The sequence below is a fragment of the Equus asinus genome, chromosome 13, assembly GCF_041296235.1.
Source record: "Equus asinus isolate D_3611 breed Donkey chromosome 13, EquAss-T2T_v2, whole genome shotgun sequence".
NCBI classification, from domain to species: domain Eukaryota; kingdom Metazoa; phylum Chordata; class Mammalia; order Perissodactyla; family Equidae; genus Equus; species Equus asinus.
Window position 1 is genome coordinate 39,478,714 of NC_091802.1, and position 25,297 is coordinate 39,504,010.

A 25,297-nucleotide genomic window follows, 5' to 3' on the forward strand; every position below is an offset into this window, starting at 1 on the left:
CCCTCCACGAAGTTCTCCTTTTCTTACACAGTGCCAGGCCTGTGTGGTCCAATAATAAAGATGCTCCTGGGCTTCTTTCCCATTCCCCACCCCCGCATCAGGAAGACCCTCTTGAAGTCTAACCAGCGGGTACCCCGTTCCTGCCCTTGGCTGTGCGCCTGGCGTGGGGGATGGAGGCCGAGGCGGAGGGGCGGGGCTGCCGTCCCACGCCCCTCCCGGTTCGCTCTCCGGGGCGGACCCGGCGGCGGAAGTGGCGCCACCGGAAGATCCCCTTCCGCTCTGAGGCGCTGCCGGGGCTGCGGACCTGGCCTGCGGCTGGGGCAGGAACAGCCAGGGCGGCGGCTGACATGGAGCAGGTGGGTCCTGGAGAGGTCACTGGGACCGGGTGGTGGTACGAGGGCTGGGTCTGGCCAGCGGACCCCGCCTGCCAGCCTGTTGTCCGTCTTCGTTCCGTCCGACCCTCCCCACATCCCCCGCGTCCCAGGTTCCGCCCCCTTCCTCTGCTCGGCCGTGCTCCGCTCTGCGCGGGCTTCGGGGTCTCGGGCGCAGCCCCTCACGGCCCCACCCACCCGGGAGGACCTGGGGAGGGCCCCCCAAAGCCTTCCTTTTCCCTTTGAGCGGAAAGGCGAGGGGACGGTTTCTGGGTGTTAAGGGGCAGAAATAGGCTATGGGGGGGGGTCAGGGTCTGAGAATGAGCAGGAAAATGTCTACACGTTCCTGTAGGTCTGCGTTTCACTGTCATACGGTCTCCCCCAACTTCCTTTGGAAACGGCAGTGAATGACTTCTTAATTGACATCAAAAGCGCCCTTTAAACTTATCTTTTGAGTTCTTAGAGGTGCGTAACACCAGTGATTCTCCTTCCTAATTGACATCATTGACACGCCCCCCCCTTTTGACTTCCTCTGCGTCAGCATCTTATTTTCTTCCTACTGTTCTGACAGTAGAAGTACTGCTTCACATTCTCCTCTCCTGCCCGACCTCGCACTCTGTACACTGAGTGTGGATGGTCTCCTTTACTCCCATGGCTTCAACTTTACACCACCTCAATACCTGAATCGCGCCCAGATCTTCATCTTCAGCCCCTTTCTGGAACCCCAGACTTGGCCATTCAGCTACCAGTTGGACAGCTGCACTGCAGCTGGAGCTCACTGTGTCTAAACTTGAACTGATCTTTTCCCCTGCAGACTCGTTCTTCCTCCGCCACCCCATCCCAGCCAGACACCTGGAAAGTATCTTACACTTCCTCTTCTCCTCAATTTCCATATCTAAGAGGTGACCTAGTTCAGCTAACTTCCTGAACTCGCTTCAGTCCTGGTCTTGCGCCCCCATCTCTTCTGTTCCCACCTTGTTGGTGTGTTTCTCACCAGGGGAGCCGCAGTGGCTTCCCAGGCTGCCTGCATCCAGTCTCCAAACTGGAACTCTCGTAATCCTTTTAAAACACAAGTCTGATAGTGTCAGTTCCTTACCTAAAACCCTTTCATGGCTTCCCATTGCCTATAGGAAAGGCTGAATCCCCAGCACAATGTACAGAGCTCTGTAGGGTCTGACCTCTGCCCTGCCAGTCTCCTATGTGCACCCTAGGGTCCAATAATGTGCACTGCAGGGTGTGCTTGTCCACATCTTGCTATTTCGTGTCTCCATGCCTTTGCACTCACCAGCCCCTCTGCCTGGAAAGCCCTTTCTCCACTTCTCTGCCAGGCTGCCTCTGCTTGTCCTTCAGTGCTCTGCTCAGGTAGCACCATCTCTGGATGGTCTTCCCCCGACTCCCAAGACTAAATATTGCCCCTCTGTGTCCCGGCAGCCCCCCGTTCGTAGTAGCATAGTGGTTGAGAATACAGACCCCTGAACCAGACTTCCTGGGTTCTGATACTGTTTGTGACCTTGAGGAAGTCAGTGCCTCAGTTTCCTCATTTTTAAAATGGAAATAGTGATGTGCCCACCTCATAGAGTTGTTATGAGGATTAAGTGAAATAATAGGGCTTAAAACAACACGTGAGAACTCAATAAATGTTAGCTACTATTGTTTATTTAAGACCCATGTAGAGCAGTGGTTATAACTTTTATAAACAGCTTGTAACTTTTATAAGCTGCTTGAGGACAGATATGGCTTGCTTCTCATTCTGTCCCAGAGCCCAAAAGCCTGGCTCTTTGTTCATGAATAAAATTCTGGGGTGGAGGGCATTGGGGGCAGGATCCGGATTTATTAAGTGAGGATTCAAAAGTGAAAAAGACCCAGACTTGATGTCTGTCTGTTCAGGAAATTAATCTGGAAATGGATGAATGTTATATGGCAAGCATTAATTCTCGAGAGATGTATGTGGAGCTGTGGGATCCTAAGAGAGAGAAAGGCCAAGGATGGCTTCCCAGAGGAGCTGACAGTTAGTGAGGGGCCTTAGAGCAAGAGGATGCACTTACCAGAGGGAGGTAAAGACCGGGAGGTAAAATGGAGAGCTGGGTCCTCGGAACAGAGCTCTTATGCGGGGAGGGGGCCAAGGTGGGCAGGAGGGCAGAGGCACCCTCCTCTGCTGAGGTTGGGGGTTCCTTTCCTCTCTTGGCCATGAGGAAGTGTCCCCTTGGGTTAAGAGCATGCGGGGACCATGCGTGGGGAGATCTGGAGGCCTGGTTCCTGGTGTTTGGGGGCAGGCCCCCTGGGGTGGGGTCAGCCTGTAGGCCTTTGGGCTGGGCCTCTGCTTTACATGAGAGTCTGGGCTTTGTTCGTGCTGTTCTGGCTGCCTGAATGCTCGTCCTCCTTGCCTGCAGCTCAGAGATGCGGATTCTTCAAGCCTGGGTCAGCTGGCTCCTCCTCCTTGTGGCTTTCCCCACCGCTCTCACTCCAGCCTGGGTCAGATGCTCCCTTCTCTGGGAGCCCACAGTCCTTTGTTCGTTCCTCCCTGAAAGTGCTGATCACAGTGTGGCTCCATGTGTTTCTCTGTCCGCTTCCCTCCCCAGACTTGGAGCCCCTGAATGTCCCCAGGGACTGGCTCCGTGTCTGGCACACTGCCAGCTCTTAGCTCATGTGCTGTATTAAACTGAGTTCTCGTACACCTAGATTTGTTTGGGGAGGGGGTGTGGGTGAGACCAAAAATCTTGTGCATTTGACAGATCATACTTGTTCCATTGAGTGGTGGGGATTGTTGAATCCATTTTACAGATGAGATAGCTGAGACCCAGGGGAGCTAAAGTCAAGGTCACTCAGCAGGGACTTCAAGAACTGACTCCTGACTCCAAGTCCACTACTGTCTCCCAGAAATTGTCTCAGGCTCCCAGCCCCCAAAAGGGCAGCTGCCACATCACTGGGACAAGGGATGAGGAGGGCATCTCATCTGGCCAGTTGTGTATCCCTCTGAACTTCTTCTCGCTGGCAAGAGGCTGGTCCTGGCTTTTGGCGGTCAGGGCTGGTGCCAGGAGGAGTCTGTGCTGAACCCCTGCCCTGGCCTCGTCTGCAGAGGCCTCCCCTTGAGTGGGCTGGTAGAGGTCTCTCCCGGAAGATGACTGGCCCTTTCCAGACTGACCCTGAGAACGTGGCCTCATTAGCCCCAAGTTTTACCCGACAGCAGTAGAGGGTGGAGTGGGGCCTGACTCACCAGCCCCTGAGGGGGCTAGGGGTCTTGGAATCAGAACTGGGGCATCCCCGACCTTTAACAGGGCTCGCGTGTCAGGGGGCGGGAGGGCTGAGTGGATCTGTTTGGTAGGGTTTTCTAGTAAACTGCGCCATCAAACCTCCTGGGCTGGGGAGTGAGTGTATGGTGATGAATGTAGTTTCTATTTTGGCTTGACTCTTTGCTTTCCATTTACCCAGAAGAAAAGGAGAAATGGAACCTGGCTTATTTGCCACTACCTCCGTGTCCTCCTCTCCTTAAACTCCTGCTTCTCCAGGGAACTTCCTAAACCCTCTGTCAGTAGGGCGGGGCTGGGGCCACTAAGCCCACCATGCCAGGGCTGATGCACGGGCCCTGAGTTACAGTAGAGCCTAAGATGTGCCATCCTGGGTCAGCGCTGAGGCCAGGGCCCATCCCTCCATCCAGCAGTAATGATGGGACATGCAGTTTGGGCAAAGTGCCGTGCTATATATGCCTGGCCCAGGACCCTGCCTCTGCCACTGTAGTCATGGCTTCTAATAGTAGTAGTAGCTACTGGTAACTAAGCACAAACACTTTGCATGTGTTATTTCTAATCCTTCCAGTAGCTCTGTGAAGTGGGCACTGTACTATCCCCATTTTACAAATGAGGAGACTGAGGTTCAGAGAGACTCAGTGATTTGGTCAAGGCACACAGCCTAATAAAGAATAACTTTGGACTTTTGACACCAGGTCTGCTGACCAACCCCCAAAACCATGCCCTTTTCCCGGTTCCAGGGTGGGCGTTACAGATCCGCACACCAAGTAACTTAATAGATGTGTGCCATGGCCACGCACTGTGACCTGGGCCTCAAGCGCGCAAGGAGAGGCATGAGAAGCAGAATGCTGAGCCCCAGTCCTGGATCCACGCTTGGGGAAGCCTGGAGGGCCAGGGAGAGCTTTGCCCAGGAAGTGACCTTTGAACTGGTCTCTGAAGAGTTGCAGTTCTTCCCCGGGGGCGGAGGTTGTTCCAGAATGAGGAATCGAGGAGTGCAGGTGCAGAAGGGAGTCCAGCTGGCCATGGGGTGTTCTGGCAGCAGCCAGAGGTCAGGAGAGTATTGGGGGAGGGGCGTGAACCCCCATAGTGCTAGGGTCTTGCCAAGACAGCGAGTCCCTCCTCCTTGACTTTTGCTGTCAAGGACTTTAACTCACCTCTAGTTGGCTGGGGAAGGGAAGTGGGGAGCAGCACCACCCACCTGAGGTTGCTCAGGAAGCCAGTTCCCCTTGGCCGCTAGTGAAGGGGGTGCCTGGGCTCTGGGCAGGGCGGGACACCAGCAGAGGGTGGAGTCGAGCTCCAGGAGAGGCAGGCAGTCTGGACGCAGAGGGACTGTGCCTTCAGGTTGGGCATGAGTGTGTACTTGTGGACCTGTGCATGTGCTGCCGTAGGAAAGGGTGTAAATAGTCATTCAGCACGTTTCCTGAGTGTCTGCCATGAGCCTGGTACCATTCTGGGTACGCGACACACAGCAGTGAGCAGAGCAGGAGTTCCTGCTCTCATGAAGCTGGCATTCCAGTGGGAGAAGACAGACGGGTAAACATATGATACGTCTGGGGATAATTGCTGTGAAGAACAAAGGAGAGTAAGTGGATGGAGTGGGGGGCTAAGTAGAGAGTTCAGAGAAGGCCTCTCCAAAGGGACATTTACAAAGAGACCAGAATGGAGGGAGGGAACATTGCAGAGACCTGTGGGAGAAGCTCCAGACCAAGAACAGCAGGTGCAAGGGCCCTGGGGTAGGCAGCAAGCTTGATGTGTCCAAGGAACAGAGAGGGACCAGTGTGGCTGGAGCAGATGGTTCATGGGGCAGAGGCTAGGGGAAGAGGGGTTTGTAGGCTAGAGTGGGGACTTTTGCCTTTATTCTGGGTGACCTGGAAGCCATTGGAGTTTTGGGCATTGGGGAGGTGTGGTCTGACTTTTACCAGGATCCCTCTGGCTGCCGTGCTGAGAATAGACTTGGGACAAGGACAAGGAGGTGGTCAGGAAGCTGTAGCAGGTGAGAGACGATGGCTTGGACAGGGTGCCGGTGGTGGTGGTATTGATGAGCAGTGGGAGATGCTGGCTGGATTTTGAAGGAAGAGCCAGCAGGATTTGCTGTTGGTTTGGATGTGGAGGGGAGGACCCTGGGCTCTTCACAGGCCCTGGCTGGGTGGCCGTTAAGCTCTTTGGGGTCTTTTGACACCCCACTTGCTGGCCAGCAGAGGCTCTGGAGGCAGCTGCATTTGGGCTTACGGGGCCCAGCCCAGCACAGGGGGATGCCCACTTGCCTCTGGGGTCTGCTCTGCCCCGTCCTGGCTGGGGGACTGTGAGCAGGCCTCTCCGAGCTCCTGTCTCCTCTGTCCCAGCCTCATCTCCACGGCTCCTGGTCGGGGTGTGATGCGCCCAGGGGAGGCTGTCTGCAGGCTGCCAGCTTGGGCCACTGCCAGCCCGGATTCGTTTCTTCTGTGCTGGCCCGTCTGGATGGTCCACAGGCCTGTTTGGTCTGCTGTTCTCCCTCCCAGGCTGGCCAGCGACAGGACATGGGCCAAGGCCACGCTCTTCCACACCTGGAGCCTCCGCCTCCCACCCATCTGTGGATTCTCCATTAAGCTGGGCGTTAACGGGGGCGCCTTGACCCAGAACAACCCCAGACCTGGCCTGAAGCCCTCTCATAGGGCAGTCAGAGCCCAAGACTGTGTCTTCCTCTAAAGAAGAGGCAGGGATGTCATCCTAGCTCACCCTTCCATAGTGATCACTCTGTCAGGGACCGTCTAGGCCTGTACATTTAATGTCACTTAATCCCGATAATACCTGTAATAAGTAGGCGCTATTGTTATCCCCATTTTACAGAGGAGAAAATGGAGAGTTTCAGTGACTAGTAAGGTGGGAATCCAAGGTTTGAACCTTCCCCTGGCTCGGAGTCCAGTTCTTTCTCAGCTTCACTGCTTGCTCCTGGTTTGTACTGAGTTAGAGACCCCACTGGGAAGCCCCAATGGCCAGTGGAGGGCTAGTGCTGTGTTTCCTGAGGAATGCAGAACAGGGGAGGTGTTGAGAGCCTGTGTCCACTGTCCACTGGGCCTCGGGAGAGGGTTTGGAGAAGCCACACTGCCCAGAACTGTGGATCATTTCTGGATATAGATGTGACGTGTTCCCCCTGCCCCGGGTCACAGAGCATAGCTCTGTGGAACCAACTCTGGTTGGAACTTGCACAGGTTGGCCCAGCCCTCTGTAGGAGGTTGGGAGATGGGAAAGGGTGAGAAGACTGGTGGCAATGGCTAACTTCTGTTGAGTGCTTACTCTCTGCTGCCAGGCGCTATTCTGCATTTCCCCCACATTGCTGTCTCCTTCAATGCTCAGACAGCCTGGGGTCAAGACAGTATCCCCACTTTCCAGATGCAGCCTCTGAGGCTTGCGCAGTGAAGCAGTGGCACTGTTCGAATTGCAGACTTGCCTTGGCCAGGAAACCCCAGCCGGGAGCTGCAGCCAGCTGGGGTGTTGAGCTGCAGGGAGACGGCTGGAGCTTCTGGCCTGGGGTGTAGCTGAGGGCTGTCAAGGACCCCGTCTGTGCCCCTGCCACCTAAGAACTGTGGAAATTGGGACCTGGAGGTGAGTGGGAGGTGGATAGGAGCTTGGAACTGCAGTGGGGCCAGGCACCAGTGGGAATGCATAGTATTGGAGATGGGTCCTGAGCGCCTGTGCAGGGAGCCAGGACAGCCCCCACTTCCTGCCCCCATCCCCTAGCCTGGGAAGTCACCTTTGCCTGGAGCTGGAATGACTTGGCCCTTTCTATATAGAGATGAGGGAACCTGGACTGAAGGCTTCGAAAGCTTGCTCTGGGTCACCCGGCAGGTGAATTGTAGGGCTCAGATTTGAATCCCGGCCTTTCGGGATGATTTTATTACGCGCCACTGTGACTGCCACCCCCTGCCCCATTAATTTCCCTCTCACCTGAACAGCCTTGCCAGCTACTTGTTCCATCTCCACGACCACTGACCAAGCACCTGCCATACTTCCTCCTGATGTTTATGTAAACACCAGCCCTAGCAGGTAGCAATTGTCGCCTTTTTCATTGTGGTAGAATATACGTAGTGTAACATTTACCATTTTAACCATTTTTAAGGGTACAGTTCTGGGGCATTAAGTATGTTGTTGCCTTTATTTAATGCAACTGAAGAAACTGAGTCTCAGAATGGTTCTATTTGCCCCCGAGCGCATAGCCGACTGAGATTTGAACCCTGACCTCAGAGTCCAGTCCTCTTTCCACAATATCAGCTGCCTGCTGTTGTCTGCCCTGAGTCTGGGACCCCACCCAAGAGCTCCTATTGCCTCCGCAGGTACTAGTGTTTCCTGGAGCAAGAAAGAGAAGGTCAGGGAGGGGGCGTGAGGGCCTCTGCCCACCCCTCCCCTTTGCCTCAGGAGTTTCCCACCATGCCCAGATCTGACTTGACTACTCCTCCCCACCCCTCTTTCCAGCCTAGGATGATAAAACCTCCAATTTCCTCCCTCCCCCCTCCCTCCCACTCTCCCCAAGCCTTAGCAGCTCAGCTTCCGCAAACACACGCGTGTCAAATCTGCAGCCATCCCAGGCGGACTGCTTCACGCCAACCATGCTGTTCCACTCCCGACACCTCTGAAGGTGCTCGGGAGGGGCCGGTGACAGCAGGCGGCGGGCTTGGCAGGGGTGCTGCTCCCAGGGCCTGGGTGGCAGCCCTGCTGTCTCCCCCCAGCTGCACAACACTCCTTGCTGCCTCTCCTCATCAGGAGGGTGGGTGCGGCGTGGCAGAGGCCAGGCCTAGCTGTTCCACTGGCAACTGCTGCCTTCTGCCCTCCAGGCCCAGGGGGCCAGGGAACAAGTGTTTTGGGGACTGCTAGGGCAGTTCCAGGCCAAGATGGCTTTGTCTCTTAGACTGGCAGGCCATCTGGCAGAGCTCAAAGGCCTTTTGAAGTCGCCTGACTGGTTTTCAGACCACACCCAAGGAGATGCCTCAGGGGTGACCCTGGAGTTTGACGGAAGGCTGACCGGTGGGGCTCTCCTGGCCACCTTCTGTGCAGGACCCGTAACAGTCCTGTTTTTATCTGTTTTACATATTAAGGGTCCAAGTAAGGTTTTATATTTTTTAAAGTTTCTCTTGGGACTGGCCCAGTGGTGAAGTTTGCATGCTCTGCTTTGATGTCCTGGGGTTCATGGGTTTGGATCCCGGGCGCAGACCTACACACTGCTCATCAAGTCACCCTGTGGTGGTGTCCCGCATACAAAATGGAGGAAGACTGGCACAGATGTTAGCTCAGGGCAACCTTCCTCACCAAAAATAAATAAATAAATAAGTAAAAGACCTTGGTTAAAAAAAAAAAAAACGTTTCTCTTGCTTAAAAAAGGGATTTTTAAAAATCACTGACTTTTTCCCAGACAGAGAAATGGAGGCTTAGTGAGCAGACTTGCCCAGAGTTACTCAGGATTAGCAGCTGCCCCAGGCCCAGGATGCAGGTCTTTTTTTTTTTGAGGAAGATTAGCCCTGAGCTAACATCTGCTGCCAATCCTCCCCTTTTTGCTGAGGAAGACTGGCCCTGAGCTAACATATGTGCCCATCTTCCTCTACTTTATATGTGGGATGCCTGCCACAGCATGGCTTGCCACGTGGTGCCATGTCCACACCCAGGATCCGAACCGGCAAACCCCAGGCTGCCAAAGTGGAACGTGCGCACTTAACTGCTGTGCCACCAGGCCGGCCCCAGGGATGCAGGTCTTAACCCCTGACTGGTGCTCCTTCTCGACAAGCTCTCGCTTATTTGGACTCTGAGCTGCTTCGCGGACAAGGGAGATACAGATCCCCCCGGCTCTGATTCCTTGCCAGCTGCCCCAGCCCTGTTCAGTGCCCCATGCTGGGCTGCCACAGGCCCTTGCATCTGCAGCTCTCCCAGGCTCCCCGACACCTCTGCTCTCAGCCCCCATCTGTGTCTCTCGCTTCAACAGGGATGTCTGGGTGTGTGAGTGTCGGTGCTATTGCCACTCCTAGTGTGTCTCACACCCAAGCTGCTGCCACTGAAGTCCTGTCCCAGGGAGGGAGGTAGAAAGCGCAGGGGAAAGCTAGGCTGACACAGGAGCAGACTGGCCCTGCAGCGAGATAGGGAAGAGGGAGCGAGAGATAGGGGGAAGGCAGATAGAGAAGAGCAGGAGAGAAAACTGGAGAAAGGGACAGAGACTGATCTGGTCGGGGTGGAGAACAAGTCTCGTAGATGGGAGAGAGATTGAGGGGAAGACCCAGAGGCGGGGTGAAATAAAGATGGACATGGGATTAGGGGTGCAGAGACACTTAGAGAAAAGATAGAAAGGCGGTTTGTGGGAGAGGCAGGAAAGAGGAGAGATGGAGACAGGTCTGGTAGGAGACAAGAGGCTATTAGAGACAAGGAAATGTCACTCGCCCGGAGCTGCACCCCTGTCACTGTGAGGGATGCTCTGAGTCCAGCTGATGGATGCTGGGGGCTCCCTTTGCTGCCGGCCTGTCACATCTCCTCTTCTCACTGCCCCCTTCCAGAGCTGGGCCCAGCTTCCCTTGAGTACCCTCTGGATGAATTTGTCATGGGGACCCCGAGAGTATGCTGTTGGGGGGTGGCCTTAGGCTGGTGCCTCTGCTGAGAATAGTCAGCTCCTGTCTGTTAGGGCTTGCGCAGAGGCATAGGGATGGACAAGCTGCCTTGCTCCAAACCTTCTGCTGGCCACAAACTGGGGGCTTGTTTTGGATTTAGTAGATTGAGGGGGCCACAGAAGGTAGTAGACAGTAAAGTTATGGAGAGGACAGCAAATCAGGAGGGGAGACAGATGGGATCTTGCTTTCCCAGGATCAGGGACAAACATCTAGGGCTCCCCTTCCACTGGCCCCCAAACCTGCCCCCCTACATCCCCCTTCCCCGAGCTGGCATGGGAGAAGACTCAGGGAGACTCTTGATCTGGCCAGTCACAGAAGCTCAGGCCACACCACGCTGAGTCACCTCCCCCCTGGCTCTAGACTGAACCCTTCCTTCCCCCGCCCAGGGGGCAGGGCCTCTTAGGGCCCCTTGCCAGCAAATTGGTGGAACAGAGACAGGCCTGGGGGCTGCATGACAGGGAGGGAGTGCTCCAGGGCCCCTTTTGTCTCTAGGGTTCCTGAGAATTTCAGCCCCTTAGTTGCACAGGCAGTTAAGGGGGAGATAAATCCATTCACCTCTCTGAGCCTTGGCTCTCTTACCTGTGGAATAGGAGGAGCCCTCCTGCTCTGTGTGGACGTGAAACAGCCATGGGCGTGGTGTCATGTGGGCAGGGAGCTCTGGGCTAGCCTTGAGTCGTGGCTGCTGGTTCTTACTCTCTTGAGTTCGCCCTGGTCCTCTCTGCTGGTCCTAGCATGGAGGGCCAGGAGACCCTCTGGATCATCCATTTAGTCAGCAGTCAATTATTTGGCACCTATTAGGTACCAGGCATCGTGCCAGGCACTAGGAGACAGCGGTGACCAAGTCAGGTAAAGGCCCTGCCCCTGCAGAGTTTGCAGAACAATAACTAAGATCATTTCAGACAGTGGCTGCTTCAGTGAAGTAAAGGCCTGTAATAGAAGGTGACACTGTGACTGGGGACAGGAGGGAGGCAGGCTCTGAGGAGAGGGCTTTCGAGTTGCCAGTTGAGAGGACCGGGAAGAGCGTTCCACGCAGCAGTGGGGAGAGCCAGGTCCAAGGGCCCGAGGCCTGCCGGGGCCGCCACATGTAGGGACCTAGAAGCAGGCCAGGGTGGCGATGGGAGTTGGGGGTGGGGCATGCCTCCTGAGGATCTGGACAGAGCCACACTCCGCAGGGCCCAGACAGGGAGGGCGGCTTGGCGGAGGCGCTGTTATCCTGAGACCCTCTGGTGGGGAGCCTTCGGAGGATTGTAAGCGGGGAATAGCGAGGTCTGATTTATGCTTAAAAGTTCTCTCTGGCTGTGTTGTGGAGAAGTGGTTGTTGCAGGATGAGAGGCGGCCTGGAGACACGCCCATTAGGAGCACAGTGTAGCCATCCAGTCAGAGAAGATGGTGGATGGGCCTGAGGGGGGATGCGGGGGGTGGAGCTAGAGAGAAGGGACCAAGATGTCTTCCCTCCATAGCCACTGTCCCAGCGCAGAGCTCTCAGAGACACTGCTCTAGGAAGTCCCTCCCAGTAACCATGGCTTAGCGGGTGGGAGGGTAGGGCTGGCTGCTGGGAGGGAATGTGCCTTTGTGTTTGGAAAACAAAGAACAGAGCTTGGGGCCCTGTCCTCTTGAGGGTGGGGGCAGGCCAGAGGCTGCTGACAGGACCAGAGGCTGAGCCACAGGGCAGGACTTGGCAGGAGCAGGCTGTGCCCCTAGGCATTGGGGAGGACCCCAGAGCCCTCCAAGGGTGAACCATGGGGCCCGCTGGGCTTTGCAGGGGGGTGGTGAGGAAGGACAGAGAGGGTGCTAAACCCCTCCATCCTGAAAGTCAGGCTGCTGGAGGGTTTGGGCAGAGAGGGCCCTGGGCTGTGGGGTTGGGACAGGGAGAGGGGGCAGATGTGTTTGGGAGCAAATGGGGTCCGTGGGGGCTGTGTGTGAAGGGACGAAGGAGGTTACCGGGACCCAGGACCTGACATGCAGGACCTGACCCAGCCGCCCGCCTCCCCCCAGCCGTGCCACTGAGGATCTGCCCTCCCCTCCTTGAGGTGGGGGCCCACCAGGATGAACAAACCGTCTGGGGAGCTGGCCCGCGACTTAGAGCGCAGCCTGCCGGCCGTGGCCTCCCTCAGCTCGTCGCTGTCCCACAGCCAGACCCTGTCATCGCACTTGCTCCCGCCACCTCCTGAGAAGCGCAGGGCCATCTCTGATGTCCGCCGCACCTTCTGTCTCTTTGTCACCTTCGACCTGCTCTTCGTCTCCCTGCTCTGGATCATTGAGCTGAACGTGAGTAGGGCCAAGGCTGGGGGCACAAGCCATGTTGGGGGGTCACCTGGCCCTCAGTTACTCCATCTGCAGTGGGAGGGTTGCCTCTCCAATGGGGTTGATTTCTGGGTAAAATGAAGAATGGGCAGATAAGAACATCTTCCAGAGAAGGAAAATGGAGCTCAGAGGGATCGAGTCAGTTGTCTGAGGTCTCTCAGCATCTGGGTGAAGGAGGCAGGGTTTGAACCTAGATGCTGTGGCTCCAGAGTTCACTCTTGACCTCTGCGCCCTTGTGCCCCCTAGTGGACACTCTTGAGAAAGGAGCAGAGAGCCCAGCAGGCTCTGGATGAGCTATTGAAAGCTTTTGTCTTTCTGCCCTTCTGTGCTCTCTGGCTCAGTTCATTCATTCATTCACTCATTCGTCCCTTCAGAAAACATTTTTTGAGCCCCTGCTGTGTCCCAGGCACTGTGCTAAAAGCAGAGGGTACATTGGGGAGCAAACCAGTAGAAATTCCCAGTTCCCAGTGGCTCCCAGCTCTCCTTCCCCATTTTGGACAGTTTGGCCTTTCCAGATTTGTTGAGATGCTACCCAACAGCCTGGAGCTCCTCTCAGTGCAGGGTCTGCAGCCCCTCCCCCAGTGCAGTACTTGGCCAGCTGGCTGTGGGGCCTGATTTCTGGGCGCTGACAGGGCAGAGCAGGACCTGACCACAGAGGCAGGATCCCTGGGGGTAGGGCACCCCAGGCTCAGTCCTATCCCAGCTCCTCTTCTGTGTTAGCTGTGTGACATCAGCAAGGGACTCAGCCTCCCTGAGCCTCGCCTCATTTTCCTCCTGCAAAGTGGGTCAGAGTTCTGGATGGCAGGTCCCCTTCCTCCAGGTCTCAAGCTCGAGTGACAGGAAAACGATGACTTTGATGGAAGTGAGGAATTTACAGAAGAGGCTGGTTTAGGCGTGAAGAGGATGAGTCTGATTCTGGGTATGTTGAGCTGGAGGGCAAGGCAGAGCTCTGAGGGTGACTGTCCTTTGTGCCCAGAAATGAGCTGGCACCTTCGGTGAGCTGGAGCCACAGCTACAGGGGACCTTAGGGACTATCTCACCCATGAAGAAGCTGAGGCCCAGCAAGGTTCAGGCCTATGTAAATAGCCAACGTCTTGGGCACTCTTCCTTTTGAAGGCCCCATCCAACATCAAAGCAGGCACTAAAATCCACCCACTTCCTTCATTCCATAGAGATTTTCTTGCCAGAAAAGAACTGAAAAAAATTTTGTTTTGAGGAAGATTAGCCCTGAGCTAACATCTGCTGCCAATCCTCCTCTTTTTGCTGAGGAAGACTGGCCCTGAGCTCACATCCGTGTCCATCTTCCTCCACTTTATATGTGGGACGCCTACCACAGCATGGCCTGCCAAGCGGTGCCATGTCCACACCCGGGATCCACACCGGTGAACCCCGGGCCACTGAAGCAGAACGCACGCACTTAACCGCTGCAGCACCGGGCCAGCCCCTGAAAATGTTTTAATTTTTGCTTTTGAAATTATGTGGCTGTATTGTCTGTAATACTTCGGCAGTCATCATGCAACTTTGGGAATTCTTGCAAAGTGAGAAAATCTAACCTCCAAACTTTTCAAACGTAATGAAAGTTTCAAGATGCTGGATTTAACAATCAGTAGAGTTAGCATAATGTTTCACTTGGTAGATATCTAACTAAAATTTTATTAATTTGCAACTTTGTGTTTTATTTTTGTATTTTGGAGCATATATATTTTTAGTTCTCTAACAGACTGTGTGTCGCCCAGTGGATACAAGGGCCCCAGTGGGGTTATAAGACCCGCACAAGGTCTTGCAGCCACAGACTGGCAAAGCTGGGGCTGGAACCCGCCTCTCCTGAGTCCCGGTGCAGTCAGCACAGGCGGGCACCCAGGCAGAGGGAGAGTTCTCTATAAAGAGGACAGAGGACAGAGCCCCGGGGGACAGCGACTGTTAGGCATGGGAGGGGCTGTGGAGCCCAGGAGGGATGAGTCTGAGGAGTAGGAGGAGGGCCGGGCTGGGCTGGGCTGGGGTGTCAGACAGACTCCCCGGGGCTCAGGGTGGCCTTGAGGAAGAGGCGTGCTGTGGGGATGTGCAGGGGGTTGAGTGTCAAGGAGGGAAGGGCCTGTCTAGACTGCTGGTTCCTGCTCTGAGCATCAGAATAACCAGGGAGTTCTATATAGATTCCAGATGCTCAGCTCAGCCTGAGAGTCAGACTCTGGCCTGAACATCTGTATCTCCCCCTGCCGCCCCCCACCAAATTTGGATCGTCTGCCAGAGATCGGAAGCCCCAGTCTAGATGGTTGTGAAGGGTCTTCCCCCTCAGGACTCCTGGTATCCATTCCCCAGAGTCCCCTTGTGTCTTCCCTTCTCCAGGGGGCTGCTGCCCCACCTGCAGAAGCCTAGGCCTGCCACCCCATTCCTCCTGAGGAGTCAGGCTGGAGTCTGGCTCTCAGCGTCCATCCAGACCCCTCAGTCCCCAGCCAAGGTCTCAGGGGTCCCATTGAAAGTGTCTGGATGGCTGGGGCAGGGACCAGGGCGAGGACAAGTCTGTTCACTCTCCATCCATGCCATCCTCTCCAACAGCGTGATAGATTTTGCCCATTAAGCACAAACCTAATCAATTGATTTGCCACCTGGGGCTCTGTCTGACACCACTGCCCACCCCCTGCCCCCATCACCCCAGATGGATGGTTGCCTGGGAAGATGGAGCACCACAGTGGTGGGAGGGAGATGAAATTCTGTCAGAGGCAGGCTGCCAGTACCCTGCCTGCCAGCCCTACCTACCTGCTTAGGACCCATCACCTCCCCTGCACAGCCCCGAGCCTACCCCTTCCTGTGCAGTGTGCCCACGAGCATTGGGCTTGAGCCCAGCCCTGCCTGTCTCGGGTATTAGTGCTGGGGTCTCAGGCCTCTGGCTGAGCTCCCTGGGTGCTTTGGGGGCCTCCTTGGGTGGTGGCTTAGCATTTACAGCCTCTCCTCCAGGTTCCACTTCCCCCCGCCCTCTTCCTATTCTAAGAGGTGAGGGGCAGCCCCGGGGACCCGGTCCTGTGTGTAGAACTGTTCATATCTCCCTCTTCCAGACCAAGACAGGTATCCAGAAAAACCTGGAGCAGGAGATCATCCACTACAACTTTAAAACTTCCTTCTTCGACATCTTTGTGAGTGGCCTTAGGGGATCCTGGGGTCCCTAGGGGCAGAGAAGGGGCAGGGATATGACTCTGGCTGGATTCTCTTCTTTCTGCTTCTTTCACATCCTAATCTGATCAGGGAGACTTGGTTCCCATACTCAGGAAGCCCTCAGCCTTCAGAAAGTTTCCTAAATGAGGCCCCACCTTCAGAGAGCCCCAAGTGGGAGGGGAAGACAAGACCCCTGTCCAAGAAGGTCACATCCAAATCGTCCCCAAAGAAACACTGACTTAGCTGTTCTCTCCCAAGGCGTGCACACCATGTGGAGAGAACCTGGGGGGGCAGGACTGGAGGGGGAGGGTGGGGCATTGACTTGCCTGTGATGGCGCCCTGCCCGGCTCCCGGCCCCTCCAGGTGCTGGCCTTCTTCCGCTTCTCGGGACTGCTGCTGGGCTACGCTGTGCTGCGGCTCCGGCACTGGTGGGTGATTGCGGTAAGATGCCACTTTCCTGGCAGCTCTCGGGCCCTGGCAGGGCTGGTGCAAGGGATGGGCTGGAGGAGGACTCCCTCTCCAGCCTCAGTTTTCCCTCTCTCCGTCCTTCCCTTCCTTGGGCAGGTTACCACGCTGGTGTCTAGTGCATTCCTCATTGTCAAGGTCATCCTCTCTGAGGTCAGTAGCTCAGGGTCTGGCTAGTCTGGTGGGTCTCTGGCCTGAGGGATGGGATTCTCCTAAGGGACCGTTTTTCTGATTTTGGGTGCCTGTCCCTGTTGTCACAGTTGGGGTGAGGGGGAATCCTGTCCTTTGATATTTCTAAGGAATCATCTTCACTGGCTTCCCCCACTTGCCCCACTAAAACCCCAAGAACAGAAAGTTCTTCCTCCAGCCTAACCTCAGTTTATCCTGCTGCAGAATGCATTAATCCATCTCAGAGGCATGTGCCACAGAGGGTCCCCCAAGCATCTGGTACCAGGAGTGGGATATATGCCAGAATTGGTAGCCCCAGGAAGGGGCTCTGGGTTTGGGGTGACCCCTGCCATGGAGCTCAGCCCCCTCCCTCCACAGCTGCTCAGCAAAGGGGCATTTGGCTACCTGCTCCCCATCGTCTCCTTTGTCCTTGCCTGGTTGGAAACCTGGTTCCTTGACTTCAAAGTCCTACCCCAGGAGGCTGAGGAGGAGCGATGTGAGTGCTGGGGGTAAGGGGGTGCAGTGGGGGTCATCCTAGCCTCAAGAGAGGAGAGTTTCAGGCATGAGAGCCAGTTCTGAGCTATCTTGCCAACTCTGAGCAGCCTCCGAGAGCCTCAGGGTGAGCTGGGGGGCAGGGGAGGCAGGCTGTAAGGTGTGCCTGTTCTCGGTCTGGGACAATGGCTACCCATGTCTGCTCCCTCAGGGTATCTTGCTGCCCAGGCTGCTGTTGCTCGCGGACCCCTCCTCTTCTCCGGCGCTCTGTCTGAGGGCCAGTTCTATTCACCCCCAGAATCCTTTGCAGGTGAGGGCAGTGGGTGGGGGAACTGCCTTCAGGGAGGGTTTTATGAGGAGCGGAGAAGGCTGGGTCTGTTCTTTCTCTTCCTTCTATCAGCTCCCTGGGGAAATACAGCAACCCTCTCCCACACACACTTCTATCCCCCCACATCCTTGCACTTGTACCCGAACCCCACTACCTCCCCACTTTCTCCCCACCCTTCCCATTGTCATCTGTACTCGCTCTCTGCAGGGTCTGACAATGAATCAGAAGATGAAGTCGTCGGGAAGAAAAGCTTCTCTGCCCAGGTATTTGGCTGCCACCCCCATCCTACCTCTGGAGGGCATCCCAGAAAAGGGCCAGCACTGGCTCAGCCAGGGTGGACAGGGGCTTCCCGGCAGAAGGTAGACCTCAGCAGCCTGAATGCCTGTCAGTCTCTGAGTGTCTGCCCCACCGTCGGTCAGGCCCACTGTTCTCCTTCATGCCTGGGGCCCAGTGGGGAGCAGCCATAGCCACAGTCCCTGGCCCCAGGAACCCCACAGGGCCCAGGAGACCACCCCACACCCCACATCTGGCTGGGTCAGCCTTCTGTAAGAGGTGTGTGGAGTGTCTAGAGAAAGAACCGGCCACGAACAAGGTGGGGTGCAGGCACCAGGCTGATCCCTTCCTGCCTCCCATCCCTGGCCAGGAACGGGAATACATTCGTCAGGGGAAGGAGGCCACAGCAGTGGTGGACCAGATCTTGGCCCAGGAGGAAAACTGGAAGTTCGAGAAGAATAATGTAAGAAACCTCTCTCCCACCTGACCCGCCCATGTGTGTTGGGAGCTTTCCCTCCCTTTTCTGAGGCCTGAGAAATAAGCCCAAGGATTGCATGAGTTGGAACCCTATTCCTGCCCCAAGAGAGGGGGCTGGGCCCTGGGGTTGAGTTGGGTTGGATATTCCCACTGCCCCTCCCCCTGCTACTCCCCCACCCATCCTCTCCTCCCTGCTGCTCTGCTCCCTTGGCTCCTGCTTTGAAGGGGAAGCCAGGCTTCTGCCCTGTGTCCGGTGTTTTGTTTCATGATCAAAACAACATTATCTAAAAAGATGGCAGAGAGCTTGGAAAATAGAGGGGAAACATCCCCAGCCCTTTCTCTGGCCAGCTCCCCTGGCAGCCCTTGTCAGCCTGGAGACACGGTTCTTCGTGGCTGCAGCCACAGCTGTGCTGCTGTCTTTTAACTTGATAGCACAAGGCTTCCTCTCCTTGTTGCCGGACATTTGTCAAAACCACTGTTTTTTAACAGCTGCTCAAATAGCCTCAAACTCCTGGAGTTTTCTACCCTGAGCTCTTAAAAACCTGCCCTGCCTGTCACCCATTCCTGTGCCCCCAGCCCACTGCCGCATGCCCTCCCCCTGCCCTCCGCCCACCTCCCTGCTACCCTTCTGCCCCTGCCACAGGAATATGGGGACACTGTGTACACCATTGAGATTCCCTTTCATGGCAAGACGTTCATCCTGAAGGTGAGTGAGGGAAGCAGGTGTCCTGGAGTTTCCTGGAGCCTCCTGCCCTGTCTGGGACTCCAGGAAGTGGCCGAGGAGCCCTCTGGCAGGTTTCTCCCCATTGAGAGGGAAGGGCTGGTGCACCCGAGCACATCTGGCACCACCCAGCCCTCCACCTGCCCTCCCCAGACCTTCCTGCCCTGCCCCGCGGAGCTGGTATACCAGGAAGTGATCCTGCAGCCCGAGAGGATGGTACTGTGGAACAAGACGGTGACCGCCTGCCAGGTGAGCTGAGCCAGGGGGCCTTGCCGGACCACCTCTCTGGGTAGAAGCAGACTGACATGGCTGCTCAGGGCAATCATACCTCAGCATGACCAGTTTCCCCAGGGGACCTGGGTCATGTCGTCAAGTGCTCTGTGCCTCAGCTTCCCCATCTGTAAAATGGGGATCATGATAATAGTGCCTCCTGAGAGGGTGGGCAAGATGGAAAGAGGGTACTCATAGAGTGCCAGGCCCAGGGCCCGTGAATGGGCATGGCTCTTAGTAAAGGCCCCTGAGCAGACAGCAGGCTGGCCTGGGGGTCTCCTAAGGTGCTGGGACCCGTCCCTGGGGTTTCCTGGGCTGAGCTATACCTTGTCTCCCTGGCGGCCCTGCAGATCTTGCAGCGAGTAGAAGACAACACCCTTATCTCCTATGATGTGTCTGCAGGGGCTGCGGGCGGTATGGTCTCCCCTAGGTGAGTAACCACCACGCCCCCTCCTTTCAGGCAGGCCTTCTACCCTTGGATCTCAGGCTTGGTGCCCCCCTGACCTAACCCTCCCTCCCCCAGGGACTTTGTGAATGTCCGACGCATTGAGCGACGCAGAGACCGATACCTGTCATCAGGCATTGCCACCAGCCACTGTGCCAAGCCCCCAACACACAAATATGTCAGGTGAGCCTCGCCTTGGCCAGGGTCGTCCCTGCGGGCCTCTCCCCTGGTGGCTGTGAGGACAGGGCAGGGTACAGTATGTCCATCTGGGCACTTTCTCCTGCCGAGGCTGCTTTCCTGTCCCAGCCCCTAATCCTGCTAATCGCTGCTCCATCTGCGGGAGACTGGGGGATGGTGGCTGGAGCCACGCCACCCGAGCCAGAAGGCAGCGCTAGGGGTAGACTGTGGGTAGGGACAAGCCCAAGAAGAGGGCTGGGAGCCATGAGGCCATGCTAGTCTGGGTGCCCTGAGCAGGAGGCTCTGCATTCTGGAGCTTCACCTTCCTGCCTGAGGAGCATCGGGGCCCCTCTCATCCCCGCTCCCTGTCCCCGCTACCCTGCCTTTCTCCTGGAGAGCTCAGAAGTCCCACCGAAGGAAGAGGGGTTAGTTTTCCTGCTGTCTGTGCTGGGGCATCCTCCAGTTCTGCTGTCTAATCTCAGACTCCAGGGCTGCAGGCGGCCTCGCCCCGGATATTCTGCTCTTCCCTATCCTTCCTGGGCTTCCACAGAGAGCACTGTTCTTTGAGTATGAGACTGATCTCTGCCCTCTGCCCCACCCCAAATTTACTGGGTGACGGGCAAGCTTGTTTCCTCTCTTAGTGCCAACCTTCTTATCTATGGAGTGGGCTTAGGAGTGCTCAGTGGATAGGCCGGCCCGGTGGCGCAGCGGTTAAGTTCGCACGTTCTGCTTCTTGGCGGCCCGGGGTTCACTGGTTTGGATCTCAGGTGTGGACATGGCACTGCTTGGCAAGCCATGCTGTGGTAGGCATCCCACATATAAAGTAGAGGAAGATGGGCACGGATGTTAGCTCAGGGCCAGTCTTCCTCAGCAAAAAGAGGAGGATTGGCAGTAGTTAGCTCAGGGCTGATCTTCCTCAAAAAAGAAAAAAGAGTGCTCATTGGAGCTGGGTGTGGATTAAATGGCAATGGGATGTGAACCATACAGCCCAGCCCCAGACCGCCTCCTGAGGAGGCACCCCCTCCTGGAGCCCAATGGCACTGCACTACTCCCTGAGTTGGGCAGGGATAAGTGTCTGCTCAGCCCACCCCCTGACAACCAGAGCTGACCTGGAATCCCTGGACAGAGTGGATGAAAGCTGAGAAGGTGGTGAGCTCCCTGCCACTGGGGGTGTGCAAACATCGGCAGGCCCTTATAGGAGGATTTGAGCATCACATAGTGGGTGAGGGTGGAGGGCTGTGGCCTCTGGGTCACCTGTTCTGGGCCCTGCCAGGCAAGGTAGCAATTGCTAGACCAGCAGCTCCCCTCCTTCTTCCACCCCAGGCCATGAGCCAAGAATAGGGTGTGTGGGGGGCGTCAAGGGCCTTGCCTGACTCCAAGGTCCCCTCCCCACTGGCACCTCTCTCCTTAGGGGAGAGAATGGTCCTGGGGGCTTCATCGTGCTCAAGCCGGCCAGTAACCCTCGAGTCTGCACCTTCATCTGGATCCTTAATACAGATCTCAAGGTGGGGCTGCTGGGGCTGTGAGGCAAGCTCGGTGGAGTGGAGGGGGCTCTGCTGTGTGACCTTGGGGGCTCCCTGCCCTGCTCAGGGCCTCCCCTACTCTCCGCCTCCTTCCTTACTCTGAAATTTGGGGCGGAGTCCAGATGGTCTTCTGGCCCTGGGTTGCTGGAGGGCCTGTGCCTCCCCTTTTTTACCTCTGACTCCTGAGGCCCTAGGAGGATGGCTGGCTGCCAACCCAGCCCCTCCCCGGTCTGTGTGCGTGGCTAGTGCCAAGACCGGGCACAGCATGTTCCCCCTGCCAGGAGTGAGAGGGAGAGGGTGTCCGAGGCTGCAGTCCAGAGCTGCACCTACATTTTGGTTAGAGGCCCCCTGCTGGTGCCAGTTGTTGAGGGGAGCACCTGCTGAGGGCGAGCCTTCCTGGAACCTCTTCCTGCCTTCCCCCAGGGTCGCCTGCCCCGGTACCTCATCCACCAGAGCCTGGCAGCCACCATGTTTGAATTTGCCTTTCACCTGCGGCAGCGCATCGGAGAGCTGGGGGCCCGGGCATAACCATGCCCCCTTGTCACCCTGCAGGCCAGGGTCCTGTCGCCACAGCCCCCAGAGCCAGAGAGGGGGGCCAGTGGGCTTCCCACTGCCCAAAGAGGACCTGCCCTCAAGCAGTGGGAGGAAGAACTTCCTCCCATGGCGGCATCTTGGCCCCAAGCTACCGCCCTTTACCGTGCTCCGCGGTGCCTGGGAGCCCTGGCCGTGAGCAGGTTGTGGGGTCAGGCATCTGGACTCTGGGACTCTGGGGCTCTGGGGCTCTGCCGCTGAGGCAAGGGGCGTCTGTCCTGCTGATGTTTACATGGGGTCCCTGCCTCCTGGAGGAGGAGATCCGCTGTCCCCTCCGTAGCCAGGGGCAGGGTCTGGAATGGGAGCCTCGGGCTTGGTGGGGCAGGGCCAGGGCCCTGGGCAGGACGGAGGTCAGGGCAGCCTGTCACCAGTGTTAAGGTGCAGGAGCCCTTTCATCTGCCTGCTCTCTCATCACGGTTTTTTAGGATTATTTAAAGGGTCTGGGACCTTTTTCCCCATGCACTTGTTGGGGGGCAGGTGGGGATGGTGGGTGCTGGCAGTAAACCTCTGCCTCTCCCAGGTTCTCTCCCTCCCCTCAGGGCCTCCTTGGGGATCTTTGTAATTTGAGCCAATTAAAAAAAAAAAGCAACCCCTGCAGCCTGGCCTCTTCAGGGAGAGGAGGGCAGCACCATGGAGCTGAGGAAGGAGTGAGCCGCCATTGCAGACAGACACCTCACGTGCCCTCTCACACCCTCCCCGGAGCCCACAGGCTGGAACCAGTGAGGACTGAGTTCCTGGAAGCCTCCCCCTTCCCTGAACGGTTCAACTGGCCAGATGAACAGTCAGAGGAAAATGCCCTGCCACCCTGCCAGGCCTCCTGTGAGGGAAGGTCAGGTTAAGGTCTCCATGATTTGGGGGGAGGCAGGAGAGACTCAACAGCACCCACAGCAGACCTTGACTGTTCCTGGAGTCCCAAGTCCGGATGGCCTGGAGGTGGGGCCTGGGCTTCCAGGTCACTGAGGCACCTCTGGGATCTCGGTCTCTCGGGGTCCACTCACTGCCCCCTCTGTCCCATCACAATCCCCAGGGGCAGCAGGGAGTCCGATCCCAGACAAGGGCAAGGGGAGTGGCAGGCTGTCGGGATACTTGTCCTGCCCTCCCTGCGGAGCTTCCAAAGGAGCCAACTTGCTTAGAGCCAGAGGGTCCCATCTCGGTCCTGGCTGGGTGTGTGACCCTGGGCAAGGGTACCTCTCAGCCTCCATTGCCTACTTGGTACAGATGAGACTCATTATGTCATAGGGCTGTTGTAAGATGAAAAGAAAGCAAGAGTCGGGCATAGTGCCTCAGTAATCAAGCGTATGCAGTTCCACTCCCAGCTGGAGCTCTACTGTCCCCACAAGGTCCTCATCTCAGCTCCTGTTACCGCCTCTTCTGGTGTCTTCCCGGCAATGCCCTCATTCCTCCTCCCCCTGTGCCACCATCCTGTGTGCCAGCTTCTTGAACCATGAATTGCTACTCATGGCTGCTGGGTTGTCACAGTAGCCATCCTGCCCCCCGTGAATGAGAGCTGGCCCCTCCTAGGTGGCACATTGCAGCTGGCAGGTCCCAGACCATGGTGACCAGAAAGTGGGGAAAATGAGGTCCAGAAAAGAGCAGGGACTGACCCATGGTCACAGCCTATGTATGGCTGACTTGGGGCTAGAGCCAAATCTTGTATCTCTGCCATTCATCAGAGCCCCTGGATCCCCACCTCACCCCATTTGACCCCACTTGGGGGGTCGGGGTAGAGCTGGGGGCCACCTCCCACACCTGCTTCCTCCACCCTCACTGGCTCTACCTGGGGACCACATCTCTGACCACCAGCCGTGGAAAGGAGAATACCGGGCAGAAGTTCGTGCCCAGGGTCCCAGGTGTGGAATTAATTTCCAGAATCTTTGCCGGTGTGGTGGTGGTAAGGGACCAAGCCTTTGGGGACAGACACCTGAGGACATGGTGGTACTGTCCCTGTCGAGGGACATGGCCATAAGATGTGCCCTTGAGCCCAGGCAGAGGAGAGCAGTGGGGGCCTGGGTTCCCACTGTTTCCTGCTCTGTTTACAGACAAGCGACTGTCCTCTCTGGGCGAGGGGGAAGGGGTGGGGCAGAGGGCAAGTGCCAAGGTGGCACGAGGCTGGGCATGTGCCTGGTCTCAGACGGTGTCTAAGCAGTGTCACACACCTGGAGGTGTCAATCTGAGGACCCTGCCCCCACTGGAGCATCTTGATCTCTTCAGAAGCTGACCTCTGACCTGGGGGTAGCCAGAGTCCAGGTACCCCAACCCCCACCCTGAGCCCAGAGTCCTCCATCAGTGAGTTGGCTCTGCTTATAGCATATGACGCCAGAGGGGCTGAAAATAGCCCCTGGAAGAGGGGGAGGAGGGGGCTATTTAAAGGGCCTGGGAGGAGCAGAGCCAAGAAGGAGTGAGCAGTGACCATGGCCACCTCAGAGCTGAGCTGCCAGGTGTCCGAGGAGAACCGCGAGTGCAGAGAGGCCTTCTGGGCTGAATGGAAGGATCTGACACTGTCCACACGGCCTGAAGAGGGGTGAGTGCTGGCCAGCTGGGGGTCCCTCCTCTCCTTCCCTAGAGCACCCTTCCTGGGCCTTATGAGGCCAGAGCACCAAGACCTGGAGAAGTTTCTGGGGGTGGGAGCAAGGAGAGTGCCCACTGGGGAGTGGAGTCACCCCTCTTGCACCCCAGGTCCTGGCAGCCTCAGGGAGCCCCCTGCCCAGCCCCAGCCCCAGCCGGTGACTGGAGGGCTACAGCTCTCAGGAGCTCAGTGTCCCCCTCCCGTCTCCTTCCCAGTTGCTCCTTGCATGAGGAGGATGCCCAGCGGCGTGAGACCTACCACCGGCAGGGGCAGTGCCAGGCATTGGTACAACGTTCCCCCTGGTTGGTGATGCGTATGGGCATCCTCGGCCGTGGGCTGCAGGAGTACCAGCTGCCCTACCAGCGGGTGCTGCCACTACCTATCTTCACCCCCACCAAGGTGGGCGCCAAGGAGGAGCACGAGGATACTCCCATCCAGCTGCAGGATCTGCTGGCAATGGAGGCAGCCCTGGGTGGCCAGTGTGTGGACCGCCAGGATGTGGCCGAGATCACCAAGCAGCTGCCCCCTGTAGTGCCTGTCAGCAAGCCCGGCGCCCTTCATCGCTCCCTGTCACGCTCCATGTCCCAGGAAGCACAGAGAGGCTGAAGGGGACCGTGACTCGGGCTCCATCATGCCCGCCCTGGGCTGGGCCCTTCCTGGCTAGGACCACAGCAGAGAGCTGCTGGCCATGGATGCTTTGTAGTTTGCCCAGTGTTGGGGGCTAGGGGAGGAGGAAGCCAGAGGCCAGAATGCCTGGGTCCCCTGAGTTCCCAAAGGGAGGGGAGCAAAGGTGGGGGGCACTAGGGGTACAGAGCTGGGGGCCAGCACAGCCGAGTAGCCCCAGCTCCAGAAGAAGGGACAAAAGACGCTAGTGAGGGCAAGAGGTCCCTTCTTCAGAGGAGTGACCCTGGTCCAGTTTTCAGCTTCAGAGAAGGACAAAGACAAATGTAAGGGGATCTGGAATGGTCTGGGAAGGAGGCTTGGAGAAGACTGGAGGAAGGGGGACGTGAAGAGGGCAGAGGCGGGATGGAGCCCCCAGCACCCTCTGTTAGCGCTGCAATAAATGCTCAATCCTGTTCCAGAGTTTTGTTTCTTTCCTTGTGGTTGTGGGGGC

The 25,297-nt window shown here is 57.1% G+C and overlaps 2 protein-coding genes across 5 annotated transcripts; both read left to right on the forward strand.

The window, feature by feature from the left end:
* The first annotated feature begins 45 nt into the window (after positions 1 to 45).
* On the forward strand, positions 46 to 22,206 carry STARD3 (StAR related lipid transfer domain containing 3). 4 transcript variants are annotated; one of them, XM_044744544.1, is made up of 15 exons: positions 46 to 356; positions 12,369 to 12,504; positions 15,591 to 15,668; positions 16,051 to 16,128; positions 16,252 to 16,305; positions 16,699 to 16,816; positions 17,024 to 17,122; positions 17,348 to 17,403; positions 17,784 to 17,876; positions 18,534 to 18,596; positions 18,765 to 18,860; positions 19,232 to 19,311; positions 19,405 to 19,509; positions 20,915 to 21,008; positions 21,450 to 22,206. In XM_044744544.1, exons 1-15 carry the CDS (start codon positions 61 to 63, stop codon positions 21,552 to 21,554), a joined length of 1,551 nt encoding a protein of 516 aa, XP_044600479.1. In that variant the 5' UTR covers positions 46 to 60; the 3' UTR covers positions 21,555 to 22,206. The 4 variants fall into 4 exon arrangements, with proteins under 4 accessions (XP_044600479.1, XP_014689206.1, XP_044600480.1 ...); XM_014833720.3 differs by having other exon boundaries at positions 228 to 356; positions 12,232 to 12,504; XM_044744545.2 differs by having other exon boundaries at positions 239 to 356; positions 12,267 to 12,504.
* TCAP (titin-cap) lies at positions 22,176 to 25,259 on the forward strand. Its single transcript, XM_014833722.3, has 2 exons — positions 22,176 to 24,138; positions 24,399 to 25,259. Exons 1-2 carry the CDS (start codon positions 24,029 to 24,031, stop codon positions 24,787 to 24,789), a joined length of 501 nt encoding a protein of 166 aa, XP_014689208.1. The 5' UTR covers positions 22,176 to 24,028; the 3' UTR covers positions 24,790 to 25,259.
* The last annotated feature ends 38 nt before the right edge of the window (positions 25,260 to 25,297 follow it).

Excerpts from the sequence above, each read along its gene's own strand:
- STARD3 (XM_044744544.1), top strand. The coding sequence starts at position 61 with ATGCTCCTGGGCTTCTTTCCCATTCCCCACCCCCGCATCAGGAAGACC. Across the intron at positions 16,129-16,251 it reads GGCACTGGTGGGTGATTGCG|GTTACCACGCTGGTGTCTAG; the intron begins GTAAGATGCCAC and ends TTCCTTGGGCAG. Across the intron at positions 18,861-19,231 it reads AGACGGTGACCGCCTGCCAG|ATCTTGCAGCGAGTAGAAGA; the intron begins GTGAGCTGAGCC and ends GCGGCCCTGCAG.
- TCAP (XM_014833722.3), top strand. The coding sequence starts at position 24,029 with ATGGCCACCTCAGAGCTGAGCTGCCAGGTGTCCGAGGAGAACCGCGAG. Across the intron at positions 24,139-24,398 it reads TCCACACGGCCTGAAGAGGG|TTGCTCCTTGCATGAGGAGG; the intron begins GTGAGTGCTGGC and ends TCTCCTTCCCAG.